The sequence below is a fragment of the Peromyscus maniculatus genome, chromosome 8, assembly GCF_049852395.1.
Source record: "Peromyscus maniculatus bairdii isolate BWxNUB_F1_BW_parent chromosome 8, HU_Pman_BW_mat_3.1, whole genome shotgun sequence".
Taxonomy (NCBI): Eukaryota; Metazoa; Chordata; class Mammalia; order Rodentia; family Cricetidae; genus Peromyscus; species Peromyscus maniculatus.
The window spans coordinates 17,945,396-17,962,764 of record NC_134859.1 but is presented as its reverse complement, the minus strand read 5'-3'; the positions used below and the strand labels follow the sequence as shown (position 1 = coordinate 17,962,764).

The 17,369-nt window shown below is 46.6% G+C and overlaps 1 protein-coding gene across 2 annotated transcripts in view; it reads right to left on the bottom strand.

Annotated features, from left to right (window-relative positions):
• Rab40c (RAB40C, member RAS oncogene family) overlaps positions 1-17,369 on the bottom strand; it is a 36,145-nt gene that overhangs the window by 5,321 nt on the left and 13,455 nt on the right. For both annotated transcript variants that reach the window (XM_015997569.3, XM_006978826.4), the window contains exons 3-4: positions 1,753-1,813; positions 645-705 (exon numbers count right to left, since the gene is read on the bottom strand). In XM_015997569.3, coding sequence (XP_015853055.1) covers positions 645-705; positions 1,753-1,813 — 122 coding nt within the window. The remainder of the gene's footprint in view (positions 1-644; positions 706-1,752; positions 1,814-17,369) is intronic.

The window sequence follows — 17,369 nt, the reverse complement described above, 5'->3', positions numbered from 1 at the left end:
GAGCCTCATAGCCTATTTCCTGCCCAGAGAAATGGCTGCAGCCCATCTTTAACATTTCCAATCTGTAGAGTTCTAGCTTTGATACAGCCCAGGTCACCTCCACGTCCAGTCACACCCTTTAGGGGGTACACAACTCTGTGAGGGAGGTATTAGGGGGACACCTTTGGTTTCCAGTGAAACAGATGGATAAGCTGCACCTCCACAGCTTGGAGAGGCCACTGCAGTGGCTGTGCTAAGCTCAGGGCACATCTGGGGGCACCATGAGAACATCAAGGGCTCATACAAGGACACTGGGCAGGCATCTACCTCATATCTATACAATAGAGACTCAGCTGCCTCCCACATAGGCAGTCTGGAAATGGAGGCTCCAAAGCTGAGCATCCTTCCCATACAGAGGGAAGGATGGGCTTTTGGAGACCTGATGTCTGGACATCAAAATACTTGGACAAAATGGGCCGAGGATGCAGCTCAGTGGCGGAACCCCACCTATCATGCACAAGGCCCAGAGCTCAATCCCCCGCGCTGGAAGAAAACAAAAGACCTCAAAGGGAGTAAGGTACTTAGTGAACTCGCAGGACAGTGGTCCAGGCTCAAAAACAATCAGGAGAGGCACCTACTGGACAACACAACGGTGCTGGTCTTACCTGCGCGCCCCTCGAGTAGGACCTGAAGATGGTGCAGAACCTGCCCTGGCCCGACGTATCCCTGAAACACATAGAGGGGTCAGGAGCATGCACAAGCACTGCCAGCAGACAGGCTCAGTCCTGGCATCTTTTCTTCTTTTTTTTTCCTCCTTCTTTTGAGATAGTCTCACTGTGTAGTTTTGACTGGGATTTGCCACACACACAACAGGCTGGCCTTTAACTCACAAAGGTCTCTGCCTGCCTCTACCTTCTGAGTACTGACTGAGATTAAAGGCAAGTGTACACCCAGTTCCTTCTTAATGTTTGTTTGTTTGTTTTGTTCTTCAAGACAGGGTTGTTCTGTGTAGCAGCCCTAACTGTCCTGGAAATCCCTTTTTAGACCAGGCTGGCCCTGAACTCAGAGATCCGCCTGCCCCTGCCTCCTGAGTGCTGGGATTACAGGCATGCGCCACCACACCCGGCCTTAATTTTTAATTTTATGTACATGAACGACACATGCCCACGAGAGGCCTGAAGTGGGTGTCAGATCCACTAGAACTGAAATTACAGACAGTTGTGAGCTGCCACATGGGTGCTGGCACCCAAAGCTGGGTCCTTAAAAAGAGCTTTTCTTGCTGGGCGGTGGTGGCGCACGCCTTTAATCCCAGCACTTGGGAGGCAGAGCCAGGCGGATCTCTGTGAGTTTGAGGCCAGCTTGGGCTACCAAGTGAGTTCCAGGAAAGGCACAAAGCTACACAGAGAAACCCTGTCTCAAAAAACCAAAAAAAAAAAAAAAAAAAGCTTTTCTTTTCCAACCTCTGAGCATCTTGCCAGCCCCATGGGAACAAGTTTTCATGGGTAAAATCAGAAGAGGCATACATAAAATTGGTGAGGTAGTGGTGACGCACACCTTTAATCCCAGCACTCAGGAGGCAGAGGCAGGTGGATCTCTGTGAGTTTGAGACCAGCCTGCTCTATAGAGTGAGTTCCAGGACAGCCAGGACTGTTTCACAGAGAAACCCTGTCTCGAAAAAACAAAACAAAACAAAACAAAAACCAGAAAAAAATTGGAGGAGGCTTTGGTACATCCTCACTTGGCTTCCACATCCTCATTAGATCACCAACTCACCAAAGTTCCAGCTTGACACGCCGTCCGTCCAGTAGGATGGTGGTAGTCTTATAGTCAATTCCTGTGAGGAAGCAGAGGGTTGAGAGTGTCCATCAGCGACTGGGTTCACTGAGGTCCTCCTGCCCAAGTCTGTGTCACGAAGCAGAAAAAAATACTTCCTCAAACCCCACAATGACCTCTGGGGAAGCAGGAACAGGAAGAGGGTGCTCGCTGCTCCCGGCTATGGCTTTCTCAGAGGCCCTGCCTAGCTCACATTGTATGGCAGCCATGGGCAAGGCAGAAGGGATTTCCTCCCAGAATGCCTGGAGGGTGATGGTCCACTCCCACAGTGACATGTCCTTCCTATAGATCTACAGTTGAGCTCTCCAAGAATAAAGTCCTTCCTAATTCCTGGTTTTATCACAGTTCTCAGGTACTGCTGTATCACCAAGAGGAAGGTACTTACTTACCTAGGTTTTGTTTATTTGTTTTTTGAGACAGGGTAGCACTGGCCATCCTGAACTTGCTCTGTAGACCAGGCTGGCCTTAACTCAAGAGATTCACCTGCCTCTACCTCTTGAGTACTGGGATTAAAGGTGTGTGCCATCACCGCCTGGCTACTTACTTAGGTTTTTAGAGACAGGGTCTTAAGATGTAGCCCAGGCTAGTCTTAAGCTCATGAAGTCTCCTGCCTAAACACCTGAGGAGTACAGATGAGTACCACCACACAGAACCAAAATAATTTTTTAAAAGTTGCTCCCCTACAGAGCTCTCCACAGAACTTATGCTTACTCTATCTTAAGAGTTTGCTTTATGTTTTCACATTTTTATGAAGAAAAGAAAAGTCAGCCCAACAGATGTTGGTGGCAGCAGGCAGCACTGGATACTTAATTTATATGAAACATTGGAGCCTTATCAGTTCCACCAGTGGTGATCAAGCCTTTTTGGGTGGGTAGGGGTGGGGAATGGGCCTTACTATATAGCATAGGTTGGCCAATGACTCTCCTCTCTCATCTCCAGTTTAAATCTTAAAGACATCAGTTTCTTATTTTTCATAAATAATACTTGCAAGCCAGGTGTGGTGATACACATCTGTAATTCTACCACTTGGGAGGTAGATGCAGGATCCAGAACTCAAGGTCACCTTTCTCTGCACAGTAAACTCAAGGCTGCCTAATCTACCGAAAACCCTGTCTAAAACCTAACAAATTAACTTTGTTCCAAGAGGACTTGGAAATGGCGTTTTAAAATGCATAGGTATCACTCTCACAGAATATGGTGTACATGTGCTTATACGATTCTGCACATCTAGTCCACATCCTGGTGAGTGTACATTGATGTCCTTGTGCCTGTGCCCCTGTGTATCTCTATGTCTACCTTACAATACAGCATCCTCTTTAGGCATCAAAGCTCCTTCTGAGCCATCTTCTGCCTGGTCAACTAGTAACTACATCCAAACTTGGTTCTCATGTATTAAAGGACACTACAACAGAGCGAAGAACTGCAACATACAGAAGAAAATATTTGCAAGTTATAAATCTTATTAAGACAGAGTTCTATAAAGAACTCCTTAACTCAACAATAAAACACAACTCAATTCAAAAATGGACAAAGTCATATCCCTACAAAAGACATAGACAGCAATGGTCAACAAGTACAAGGAATTGTATGACATTATTGGCAGTCATCAGGAAATGAAATCAGAACCCTATGCTAACCACTGTATACTGGATTAGACAGCTAACTCAAAACAGATAGTGAAGTATAGAGAAACGGGGACCTTTCTATTCTGCCAGGTGGGGGTGCTAATAAAATGATGATTGCACAAACGTACAAATATGTGGTGCTACTGAGCAGTGTACTTGATAAGCATGGTTAAGACATAATTTTTTGAGACAGGGTTCTCTATGTAGTCTAGCTGGCCCGGAACTTGTTAGGCAGCTGGTTTGAATTTGCAGCAATCCTCCTGCCTCTGACTCCTCTACTTCCATGACATAAAGTAGGGTATTGCATGCACACCGGCAGGACTGACAGCTGGGTCAGGTCACAGTGCTCCTGGACCCTTTCCCCACTTTCCCTGGGCTTCTCTGCTACAAGGTCAGTGTTGGCAACTGCAGCTTCCAAGAGAAGCTCGTGGGGACACTATTGCAGTCGTTTTTATTTACTATTTTTTTTAAGACAGGGTTTCTCTGTGTAGCCCTGGCTGTCCTAGAACTCACTCTGTAGACCAGGCTAGCCTTGAACTCAAAGAGATCTGCTTGTCTTAGACAAGGCGTGTGCTATCACTACCCATCGTGATTTTTTTATTTATTTTATTTTATTTATTTGTTTGCTTGCTTGTTTTGAGGCAGAGTCTCTCTCTAGCTCTGGCTGGCCCGGAGCTCACAATATAGACGAGGCTGTCCTTGAATTCAAGAGATCTTTCATAGAGATATGTCTGCCTCTGCTTCCCGAGTGCTGGGATTAAAGGTGTGCACCACCACACTTTGTACTGATTTTTGGTTGGCCTCTTTGAGAGCCATAAGCAGGGCCTGCAGCATAGCCTTGACTGATCTGGACTCCTCAATCGTGTCCCCAGGAAAGCAACTGCCTGACTACTAAGCTACCCCTAGATGGTGCTGTGGCGCTAGGCCTGCCCAGAGTGCAGCAGCTGCAACACAACAGTAGGTACCTGGGAAGAGTCATCAAAAAACAGACCTGTCATAAGGCAACATAAGACCTATGCTGACAGGCCTGTCACTGTTTTCAGCTGACTGTGTGACACTGAGAAGCTCCCCTAGGCAGCACACCTGCCTTTCAGAATGAAATACATTTGCATCATTCTAGCAGTAGATCTCCAGGAGCCCCAGCACCAGGAAGGCCTAGAACATTCTAACATGGAGACGGCTTGCAACTCTGGGAACCAGGTCAAGAATCTCAAGAGAGAGCTGATCTGGGGGATGGGGGGAACGGGTCAAGGGGCCCAAAGGGCCTGCTCTCTAGCCACTGGCTCCATATACACCTAGCTGTTCTGTGCTCACCCAGGAAACACGGGGCACAGTCATCAGCTGGCCAGTGAACTAGCTTCTCCCCATCAGGCTTCAAATGTTCAGCAGCTTTTTAAATGATGGAGCCCAGGGTGGAACACAGCAGTAAAGCATGTGATTTGTATAGGTCCACAAAGCCCTGGGCTCAATTCCTAGCACCCAAAATAAAAGATTGGGAATTTTAGTCAAAGTAAATCAATCAATGAGTTGGGCATGGTGGCACACACCTTTAATCCCAGTACTTTAGAGGCAGAGGCAGGCAGATCTCTGAGTTCGTGGCCAGTCTGGTCTATACAGTTCCAGAGCAACCAGGACTATGTAGAACAAAATAAAAATAAATTAATAGCCAAGCAGTGGTGTGCACATCTTTAATCCTAGCACTCAAGAAGCAGAGATAGGCAGATCTCTGTGAGTTTGAGGCCAGCCTGGTCTACAGAGCCAGTTCTAGGACAGCTGAGGCTACACAGAGAAACTCTGTCCCGAAAAGAAAAAGAAAAGGAGCAGTCTAGCTATGCGGTACTGCATAATACCAATGCACCCACGGAGCCAGACTTCAGCTCTCCTGCCAGGAAGTGTGCCTGCTGCCTGGCAGACCTGTGGCTTGAGGAGGTCACAGGGGTCAGTGGCAGGTGCTTTTGCATCAGTACCCTCTGGCCGTTCTTTTTTTTTTTTTTTTGGCCAAGTCAGGAAAGTGAAAGCTGCTCTCCTTACCCTGGAAAGCATCTTTCCCTACACTTCTAGTCTTCTAGCCTGGCTGAGCTACAGCCCAAGGCTACTCAAGAAATCAGCATCCCCTGAGCTTCTGGGCCGTTCTCTCCAGCAAGAACTGGGAGGTTTTAATGTCTTAGCTCCCAGTTCAGTGAGGAGGACCTCCCGACTCCCAGTGCTCATTACACAGCTCTGAAGGGGCTCTACACTAAGCCACCATAGAGAGCACAGTCCGGTAGCAGTGGCTGCTTGGGGGTCTAGTGACAGTTCACATTAAAGTGTTATGCCAAGATTACCAGGGAAGGAGCCCTTGGCTTGGAAGGGTTCTAAAAGGAGCAATTATCCAAGGCTTGCGGGTGAGAAGGAGGGGGTACAGGGGAGAATGAGTGAGGTGGAAGAGGCAGAGCAGTGACCTGGAATGGGGCCTGAACACAAGAGAGACAGTAGGCATGTGGGGCACAGGCTGGCAGAGCCACCAGCAAGCCCGAGTCTGAACATCACTGGAAGGGGATTGGTGGGTGTCAGGACGCCTGTCTATGCTGACACTCTTTCAGGACCATTCACTTCCCTCTTCTCTTTAAAAATAGTTTTTTTTAATCATCTAAGACCACAGCTTAATTCAAGATGCACGAGCCCCCAGGAGGACCAGCTGACCCCTCAGGCCCCAGATCTTCTATGCTAAGGTTTCTCTAAGCAAAGAGATCTGTTGACCCTGCCACTGCCCACTGAAAGCCTCATCTAACAGTTTGCCTCTGTCCGCACAGCCCTCTTGCTCATCTGAACCCAGCAAAGCGCTGCCCCTTGGCAGGCTTGAACACAATTTTTTAAAAAATATGCATTGGTGTTTTGTCTGCATGTATATCTGTGTAGGGTGTCAGATCCCTTAGAACTGGAGTTACAGACAGTTGTGAGCTGCCATGTGGGTGCTGAGAATTGAACTCAAGATCTTTGGAAGAGCAGCCAGTACTCTTAAACCCTGAGCCATCTCTCTAGCCCGCTGAACACAATTTTTTTTAATTTATTAATTTTTATTTTATGTGCATTGGTATTTTGCCTGAATATATGTCTATGTGAGAGTGTGGGAACCCCTAGAACTGGAGTTCCAGACAGTTTTTGAGCTGCCATGTGGGTGCTGGGAATTGAGCCTAGGTCCTCTGGAAAAGCAGCCAGTGTTCTTAACCACTAAGCCATCTATCCCACCCCTGAATACAATTTTTAGCCTTATGAGATATACCATACAGGGAAACTGAGGCAAGGAGGTTATAACACTTGCTTCACTCATGAGAATAAAACCACTGGCCAGGGTCCTGGCTCTGTCTACCATATAGTCAAGGCCTTTGTTCAAATTTCTATGAAGCCAAGTCTCACAAAGCTACCCTTGACCCCTGCCTAGTGTCCTGCAACTCCCAACCTTTTCCTCTAACTTCTCTCAGAGTGTCTTCTCTGCTTGGGTATTGGCGTGGTCTCTATCCCTGGTGCTGGGTGCTTCTCTCTGTCTGCCTTGCTTCACATGCTCAGATCTTGTCCTTCCTGACCTGTGCAGGCCAAACTGCCTGCCAGGAAACTGTCCGGGTTTCTCATCTTCCCCATCAGTCTCACCTTTATATTCCACTTTCTAGGAGATTACCTTCACTTTGTTTTCCACTCCTTTTTATGATATCCATTGATGTCTAGTTTCTAGAAGCTCTTTGGGCTCTGGATATCCCACCAACCAGGCAGAAACCTGGTCTTTGTTCTTGGAGGTGTGGTAAATGTCTGGAGCCCTCTGGTGTTCCCAGGGTCCTTTTCTCTACATGTTGACGAGCTTGTTTGTCCCTCTGCTCCCTACAAAAGCCTCTGAGAAGCTGAAGTCACAGAAGGCTCTGGGACTCTGGCTTGAGAACGAGGGCCCGTGGAGCTGCTGCTGTACTGTGGGTGTCTCTGGAACTCCTCTGGAACTGAGAGTTGTGCAGGAAGATCAGACGCTTGCTTTGGGATCCTGTCTGCCAGTGCTGGAGCCAGGGGGTGCCAAGTTCCCCCATTTAGAACAGACTTGGGCTAAGAGGACTCTGTTATTAGCTCCTTGCTTCTCCCCACCCTCATGCACCCGGTGGTGTCTGGTGTCCATGGCTCTATTCTCTAAGAGAATAAGCCTCCTGTGTCTCCTGGTAGAGTGGACTTTGACATGCCAGCCTCTGGGCACCGGCTCTGAGTTAGCAGAATCCTTGTGACCACCCCCTCACTCAGCCATGGCTGCACAGACTGCCTCCTAAACCAACAGCCCCTCATCTTAAAGACTTATGTTTAAAGTTTTTTCATTTATTAATTTTGTGTATATGAGGGGTGAGGACATGAGCACGCCACAGCACCCCTATGGAGGTCAGAGGACAACTTGGGGGAGTCAGTTCTCTCCTCCTACCACGTGGGTTTTTTGTTTGTTTGTTATTTCTTTTTTTCCAAGACAGGGTCTCTCTGTGCAGCCCTGGCTGTCCTGGAACTCACTCTGTAGACCAGGCTGGCCTTGAATTTACAGAGATCCTTCCTGAGTGCTGGGATTAAAGGTGTGTGCCACCACTGCACAGCTTACCACGGGTTCTAAAGATCAAATTCAGGTTGTCAGGCTTGCTGAGCCATCTGGCTGGTCCTAGGTTTATGTGTTTTTCAAGACACTTTACTCAGCGGGCAATTCTCAAGAAAGTGGCAGTTCACTTAGCAGGGTTCTGTAAACTCCTCTGGGTGCCGAAGAGGCTTAAGCCATCACTGCTGACAGGTTCATGTACTCAAGCACTGACGGAGGCAGGGGAGTGGGCTCAGTGGGTACAAGTGCTTGCCACACAGCCTGACAGCCTGAGTCGGAGACCCAGCCCCATGTAAAAGGTGGAAAGGGAGGACCAACTCCACAAAGCTGTCCTCTGACTACACAAATGGGCCATGGGATGTGTACCCACACTGCAAAATAACAATGAAGTTTAATTTTTTTCTTTTATTTTTCCTTTTTTTGACATGGTTTCTCTGTGTAACAGTCCTGGTTATCCTGGAACTCACTCTGTAGACCACTGGCCTCAAACTCAGAGATCCACCTGCCTGCCTCCCAAGTGTGCCACCACTGCCTGGCTCATACCTGCTTTTTTTGTTTTTTGTTTTTTTTTTTTTGTTTTTCGAGACAGGGTTTCTCTGTGTAGCACTGGCTGTCCTGGAACTCACTCTGGAGACCAGGCTGGCCTCGAACTCACAGAGATCCATCTGGCTCTGCCTTCCAAGTGCTGGGATTAAAGGCACATGCCACCACTGCCTCGATTTCACACCTGGCTCTTTAAGATCTGTTTTGCGGATATGTATCAAGGCATATTTAAGTCAGTGCACAACGTCTAACTTGGATTTTGTTTCTTTTCAACAACAATCACTGAGATTCTACAGAGTACTGTCTGGGAGCAGCCCTGGGCCTGGTGGAACTGAGGGCCATGTCTATAGGTTACAGCCTGAAGCTGAGTCCCGAGACTCCCAAATCCCATCCCTCCACGGCTGCTCTATGTCTAGCCTTTCAGGAAGACTGAGAATAAATGGTAGCAAGGAGGGGAAGCATATGTCAGCTCTAGACCTGGAGATATGAAAGCTGTTTCAAGAGGCCAGCCAAACAGAACATCAGAATTACCTGGGTGCTTACTCAGTTGTTCCTCAAAGGGATACTCCATATATGGATTCCGGCAAGGGCAGAAGAGAGGAAGTGATCAAAATAAGTCACTAGTCAGGCACAGTGACGTATGCCTATAATCCCAGTATTAGGAAGGACACTCAGGGAGTTCTAAGCCAGCCCGGGCTACAGAGTGAGAACCTATCTCCCAAACAAAACAAGGGGCTAGAGAGATGGCTCATTCGTTAAGAGCACTGGCTGCTCTTCCAGAGGACCAGGGTTCAATTCCCAGAATGCACTTGACGGCTCATAGACATCTGTAAATCCAGTATCAGGGACCCAGCACCCTCTTGTGGCCTCTACACACACACAGTGCACAGACATACATGCAGGCTGGACATCTATCACATAACATTTTTTAAAAAGTTAAAGTATCAAAGTATTTCTGTAATGGGACAATTTTAAACAATGATGTGCAGGGTTGACCACGGTACCACATTCTTGCTCTTGGAGACCATTCCCCAGGAACTTTAAGACACTGAAGAGTCACAGCAGAAAGCTAGGTAGTGTGAGCTGTTCCCGGGTGACACAGAGGAGGAAGGCTGCTGCATGGGATGGCCATCTGAGTAGTCGCTCCACTGTCACATGGCCAGTCTGTCAAGAACGACCTCCAGCGAGCAGCCACTTTGCTGCAGGGCAGGGATCACCTGACAGATCCAGAGCCCTCTTCCAGCACCTCACTAGGGCAAGGAGTTTTGTGTGAACTGGATTTACCCCCAGGAAATCACAAAATGCTCAGGAGAGGAACAACACACATGAAAAAGGAAACTAGGAACTCTGGTGCCTGCGTGGTTCTGACTGGGTCACAGCTGCTGCTGGTTATGTGACTCCTGAGACTAGATTTCCTTTTCACTGGAGCAGGGACTGGCCAGGTGAAGACCCACCTTATAATGCACACCTGGCCAGCAGGCTCCACCCTGAGAGTCCAATCTAGGGTGTGAGGTGGGCTATTTTCCCACACATTTGGGCCAGATTCAATGCAGTCATCTGAACTGAGCTTATCAGTGCAAGGTCCCCTCAGACAACACAAATGTGCGTGCAGTCTTCTTCTGTCACAGGGTTAAGTATTTCATATACATATAAAATTCAAAATTCACCCAATACTGTAATATCTCACTTTTCAGATTATGAGATTCAAATCCTTACAGAGAAATGATAACACTAAATTTGTAATTACCTACTTTCCAACTTGGCTAAACACCCCAAGACTTCAAAAACTCATGATAAAAAACAAAAATTATTAATAAAAAACTAGATTAAGAATAAAATAGAGAGGTTGAAGAGGTTAAGAGAGCTTTCAGTTTCCTAAAGGACGGTTCAAGTTTCTGGCACCTCTGTCAGGCAGTGCACAACCTCGGAAAACTCCAACTCCTTCTGGCCTCCATGGGTGCCTGTACTCAAGTATACATATCCAGAAACAGACACACACACTGAAAAATAAGAATAAATCTTAGCCGGGCAGTGGTGGCGCATGCCTTTAATCCCAGCACTCGGGAGGCAGAGCCAGGCGAATCTTTGTGAGTTCGAGGCCAGCCTAGTCTCCAAAGTGAGTTCCAGGACAGGCTCCAAAGCTACACAGAGAAACCCTGTCTCGAAAAAACCAAAATAAATAAATAAATAAATAAATAAATAAATAAATAAATAAATAGGAAAAAAATCAGAAAATGCTCACTAGTGTCTGTCATTTGGCTAATTCAATGCAGCAGCATTTGAAACTAGACCACCCAGCTAGTACTCAGGGAGGTGCTGCTCTCTTCCCCAATAGGCTCCCTTATTGTGTGACTTCCACTTTCCTGGAGGGGCTTGGAAGCCTCCATATGCAGGTATGGTACAGAGCCCTTGTCCTCACTGTGAGGCAAGTGCCCATGCCAGCTGCTGGTTTCCTGTGGGGAGTACCCAGAATCCATTTCTAGGAGGTGCAGCCCACTCCGCTCCATCTAAGCGCAGTGCAGCTTACATAACTTCAGAACCATTTCCAAAGCAATAGAAACATCACTCAAGGCAGCTGATAATTCCTGGTGTTACTCTTAGGGAAGAAAAAAGGCTCTGGCCATGTGTCCAGAGGTAGACAAAAGATCAAAGAGGAATGTGGGGGAGGGGGGTATTTCCTAGAAACAGAAAAGGCTTTTTATGTAACTGATAGGCATATAGAATGTGGTAGGATTTTGTACTAGCAATCCAGGCTAGCAAAGGACCCTCTGGAGACTGGGACCACAGGGCCCTTCTACAGAGGCTGACTATCAGGAGCAGACTAAGGCAAGGCTATAATATATGCCTTTGTCAAGGGTTTAAGAGGAAAGGAGTCTACATACAGTGCTGCTCACAACAGGCAGTCTTGGCATGGTCCACAGTCTGCCTACTGGGATTCACACTACTAGACAGTAAGTGGGACCTGAAACTTGCCTCCGAAAGACAGAATGAGGCCAATGAGTGGGTACCCCCTGCATTATGTGAGACTGGATTCTGACTTGCTGGTTTAGGAAAGCCACCTATGCTGGTTTGAATGAGATGTCCCCCATAGTCTTCGGCACCTGAATTTTTGGTCCCTAGCTGGTGGCACTGTTTGGGGAGGTTTAGGAGATGTGATCTTGTTGGAGGAGGTGTGTCACTGAATATGAGCTTTGAGAGTTTAAAGACTTGTGCGGTTTCAAGTCTGCTTTCTGCTTCCTGCTTGTGGTTTAAAATGCAAGCTCTCAGTGGCTGCTCCAGCCACCATGCCTGCATGCTGCCATGCATCCCTCACTGTGGCGATGGACTCTTAGCCCTCTGGAACCATAAGCCTAAATAAACCCTTCCTTCTATAAGTTGCCTTGATCATGGTGCTTTATCACAACAATCAAAAAATAATTAATATACCACCTTAAGAAAATGTCCACATGGCCAGGATCCAAGGGTAGCAAACGACCCCCAAGAAGCTGATCATCCTCGAGTCAAGGATCAAATGAGAACTAGGTTGCTCAACACCTTGCTTGATTCAGCCTGTGAGAGGCTCTGGGACCCCGTGAGCACCACCCAAGCTGTGCCCAGATTCCTGATCTATAGAAATTTTAAAGGAGGCATAACAAAAAAAAAAAAAAAAAAGGTTGGGCACAGCAACACCTCAACAGAATATCTAAAACACAGCTGCTCTGACCTAACCAATGGACCTGCAAAAGTATTCAGAGACAGAGAGAACAGTCTAAGACGGCCTGCCTGAGAACCCTGTGAAGCAGTCTTTGAGAGACAACGAGTGAGGCATTCCAGCAGCCGGTCTCAGCATGGTCTGTTACAGCTGTACTAGAGCTCCCGAAGCAGGCACAGGCTCTTGTGCTCTCAGAACCTACAGTCCACAACAGTACCACAAGGCCAGGCAGGATGGGCACAATCCCACTTCCGCCCCATATGTGGACGGACGCAAGTTTTCTTACATCTCTGCACACACTTTTCTTGAGTTTTTATAGGTGGTGATTTATTCTGTTGTAAGCATGAGTTTGTAAAATTATTCTGAAAAAGACGTTTTGTGTTTTCTTTTTATCCAATGCCATAAAGATTTTTTTCCACTTTAGCAAATTTTGCTAGAAATAGTGGCTCATGCTTGTAATACCAGCACTGACGAGGTTGAGGCAGCACGACAGCAAGTTTGAAGGCAGCCTGGGTTACAGTGAGAACCTACATCACACACACACACACACACACACACACACACACACACACACACACACGGAAGCAAACTCACAGGAGTAAGGAAGAGGAAGAACTTTCGAAATCTGTGGTCAAAGAGTAATGGTTCCCGTGTACGCACACACCCTAACTCCTAGTTTCTTCACAGTGCCAAAGGACACAGCAGCTGGGATTAAGGTAGAGCAGGCGGTGGTGGCACACATCTTTAATCCCAGCATTTGGGAGGTAGAGGCAGGAGAATCTCTGTGAGTTCGAGGCCAGTCTGGTCTCCAGAGTGAGTTCCAGGACATTCAGGACTGTTACACAGAGAAACCCTGTCTCAAAAAAAAAAAGGACAAGAAAAAAAAAAAAAAAAGAAAGAAAGGACTATTTAGAAGCCTTTTCTAGCTGAGTTAGAAGAAGAGGAACAATCAAAACCTGAGAGAGACTTGACTCACCCTTGCTGGCCCTGAGGACACACCTTCTATAAGTCAGTTTGCAATCAGAAAGACACAAAATTTAGTCTTCCAACCATAAAGAACCCAATTCTGCTAACAATCCAGCAAACAAGGAAATGAAACCTCCAGAGCTTACCCACCAATGCTAGCTGCCAACACCTTGTTTTGTTTTGTTTTCCAAGACAGGGTTTCTCTGTGTAGCCCAGGCTGGCCTCGAACTCACAGAGCTCCACCTGCCTCTGCCTCCTGAGTGCTGCACCGCTGCTCATTTGTTGTTTTTGTTGTGGTAGTGTTAGGGATTAAACCCTGGGCCTCCCACATGTTCAATAAATACTTTCCCACCAAGGTACACTGATTTCAGCCAGGGAAGAGACTGTTACGACCTCCAGCTCTGTAAGATAGTGTTTCAGCAGTAAAAGAGCTACGGGTGGATAAAAGTTACAAATGGGTATCCACCTCCGTGTTGTGCTTTACTCAAACTGGATACAAACTAAGAATCCACAGACTCAGGGACCGGCTAAATAACAAGATGTCTCCACAGGATAGAAACTGTTCTCTGACTGTTGCACACAAGCAGGCACCAAGCACCCATTAGCAAGGTTGAAATCAAAGCCGGCTGCAGAGGAATCAGCCTCCAGACTACTATTTAGTAGTCTCTTGGGCTGATCAACACACGAGTGACCTGTAACCCAGCACTCTCTAACAGAAACGCACACATATGTTCACTAAAACCACGTGTGAATCCTATTTTTATTTTTTAAAGTTAAGCGATTGTATGTGGTATGTGCACACAAGTGTTAGTGACTCAGAAGCCAGAGGCATTGGCTCCCCTGGACCTGGAGTTATAGGAGGTTGTGAGTCACCTAGGGTCCTCTGGAAGAGCAGTACAGAGGTGGGTAGCTCTCTCCAGCCCACTTACGAAAATTTGTGAAGGAGCACTCCTTAGAAGAATTCAAATGTGGGAGCTATCCAAACACTCGTCTACAGAAGAGATGGGGTTGACCAGTACTCACACACGGGGTACCACACAGTAGAAGAAAGGATGCCACATACACAACATGGGAGAATCTTTTTTTTTTTTTAAAGATTTATTTATTTATTATGGATACAGTGTTCTGCATGTATGCTTGCAGGCCAGAAGAGGGTACCAGGTCTTATTATAGATGGTTGTGAGCCACCTTGTGGTTGCTGGGAATTGAACTCAGGTCCTCTGGAAGAACAGTCAGTGCTCTTAACTGCTAAGCCATCTCTCCAGCTCCGGGGAGAATCTTAATGAGATGGAAAAGGGCCAGACACAAAGAATATACAATGTGACTCCATTTATGTATTTTTGTTTAAATCTAGAAAATAAGAACTGGTCTATAGTAAGGTCAAGACTGACCAGTGGTTGCTGGGGCTAGAGGCAGTCAAGGGGTGGTCAGACAGCATGGGGCTGCACACAGTTCTGGTCTGTCAACATTCAACAAAATCCCAATTTTTCTGTGTGTAAATCTACCTCAGTGAGGTTGAGTAGGAGATAAAGAGACTGACAGCGTTAGATGCTGGACTAGAGCTTACACGCACCACTAATGAGAACATCATGTGCCACAGACTGCAAAGAGCTGTCAGTGTCTTCATTTATTTATTTATTTATTTTTGGTTTTTCAAGACACGGTTTCTCTGTGTAGCTTTGTGCCTTTCCTGGAACTCGCTTTGGAGACCAGGCTGGCCTCGAATTCACAGAGATTCGCCTGGCTCTGCCTCCAGAGTGCTGGGATAAAAGGCGTGCACCACCACGCCCTTTAAAAAGAACCCACCTGCAACCCCAAATACTCACTACTAGGTATTTACCTGAGAGAACCAAAACATACCCACAAAAGGATTTGTGTATTGTGGCTGTGTTCAATACCTTTTAATTCAGAACGAAAAATAACCCAGCTGTAGACAACAGAAAAACAGATAAACAAATCGGGTTCTCTCACATAAACACTACTACTCAGGGGCAGGAGCTCCTGATCTGTGCCAGGAAGGGATCAAAAAGTTAAGTGACCAAGCACTGGGGAGTCTGAGACAGGAGGACTGTAAGTCTGAGGCCAGCCTAGCTACATATTGAAATCCTGTTGTTGTTGTTGTTGTTGGGAGGGGGTGGGTTACTGGACACAGAAACACATTCTATTGGTGGCATTCTGGAGTAGGCAAAAGTAACCTGGAGTGACCAGCAGACTGGCAGAAGCAGTCACTATCCTCACATGGGCAGGAGAGAACTTTCTGGGGTATAAACACTGTATCTTGATAAGGGGGGATGGCTACCCAGATTTCTACATCTGTCATAGATAAGGGGGGGATGGCTACCCAGATTTCTGGATCTGTCATAGATAAGGGGGGGATGGCTACCCAGATTTCTACATCTGTCATAGCTCCTACAGCAGTGGCTCTCAACCTTCCTAATGTGCAACCCTTTAATACAGTTCCTCATGTTGTGGTGACCCCCACCCATAAAAGTTTTGTTGCTACTTCGTGACTAATTTTGCTACTGTTATGAATTGTAATGTAAATATTTTGAGACAGAGATTTGTCAGAGGTCACAGCCCACAGGTTGTGCTAGAGCCAGACTCCCAAGATGAGTACATTTTATTATATATAAACTAACTATATCAATAAAATCAAATTAAGAGCTGGGCCTGAGTCGGGCAGTGGTGGCAATTGTCTTTAATCCCAGCACTCGGGAGGCAGAGACAGGTGGATCTCTTGTGAGTTTATCTCTGTGAGTTTAAGGCCAGCCAGGTCTACAGAGCAAGTTCCAGGACAGGCTCCAAAGCTACAGAAAAACCCTGTCTTGAAAAACAAAACAAACAAACAAAAAGAAGAGCTGGGCCTGATAGGCATGCCTTTAATCTCAGCAATCAGGAAACAGAGGGCAACGGAACTCTGAGTGTGAAGCTACCTGCATGGTGAGTTCCAGGCCAGTGGGGCTACACAGGGAGACTCTATCTCAGACAAACAGACAAACAAAAAGAAAACAAAAGAGGGAGAAGGGGAGGAAAGGAAGGGAAGCAGGGAGGAGAAAGAAATAAAAAAATTTAAAATTATAAAGGATAGCTGGACATAGTGATGCACGCCTTTAATCCAAGTACTCGGGAAGCAGAGGCACGTGGATCTCTGAGTTCAAAGTCAGCCTGGTCTACAAAGCAGGTTCCAGGACAGCCAGGGCTGTCACCAGAAAAACCTTGTCTCAAAAAAACAAAATAATAATAATAATAATAAAATAAGCCCATGCAGGATACTGATCTGCCTTTAGATTAGTAGGTCTCCTTTCAAACGAGAAGAATGAACTGCCTGCCAAGCTGGGCCAGAATGCAGAGTGGAAACAGAGGGAGAGCCTGGGATCTGAGCTGTCAGCATACAAAGCCTAACTATCGATGGAGGAACTTGCCATGCTGTGGATATGTGCCACTGTGCACATGCTGCACCTCACAGATGTCCCTCAGAAACAGGGACATATGTATCTGCTGTCAAGGGCAAACCAATGCCTGCACAAGTACAGGACAGGGGGAAGATGCTAATAGGCACAAAAGTGTCTTCTGTACTGAATGCCAATGCCAGACAGCAGAAGGAATGCCAGGGGAGTTGTATACAGGCATCCTGCAGTGTCAAAGCTTTACTTACTGTTCCAGAAGCCACATCAAACCAGATTTCTTCTGTCTACGAAGAGCAAGCACACTCAGCATGGAAAGCTCAGTGAAATACAGAACACTCAAAACATGACCATTGTAACACCAAAACTCATGGAGTCATCATTAGCTACTTTTCATGTGTTTCATGAAACATATTCACTTCATTTCCCTCTACATCTATACAGGATATAGTCACAATCAGCCCACTATATCTGAGTTCTACATCCATGGCTTTAACTGCAAACAAAGGATTCAAAGAATGATGGCGGCTCACACCTGTAGTCCCAGCACTCAGGAGGCAGAGGCAGGCAGATCTCTTGAGTTCAAGGCTAGCCTGGTCTACAGGGTGAGTTCCAGGATAGCCAGGACTACACAGAGAAACCTTATCTCAAAAAAGAAAAGAAAGGAAGGAAGGAAGGAAAGAAGGAAAAAGAAGAGAAAAAAGAAAATGCATTTGTACTGAACATATGCAGATGTTATTTGG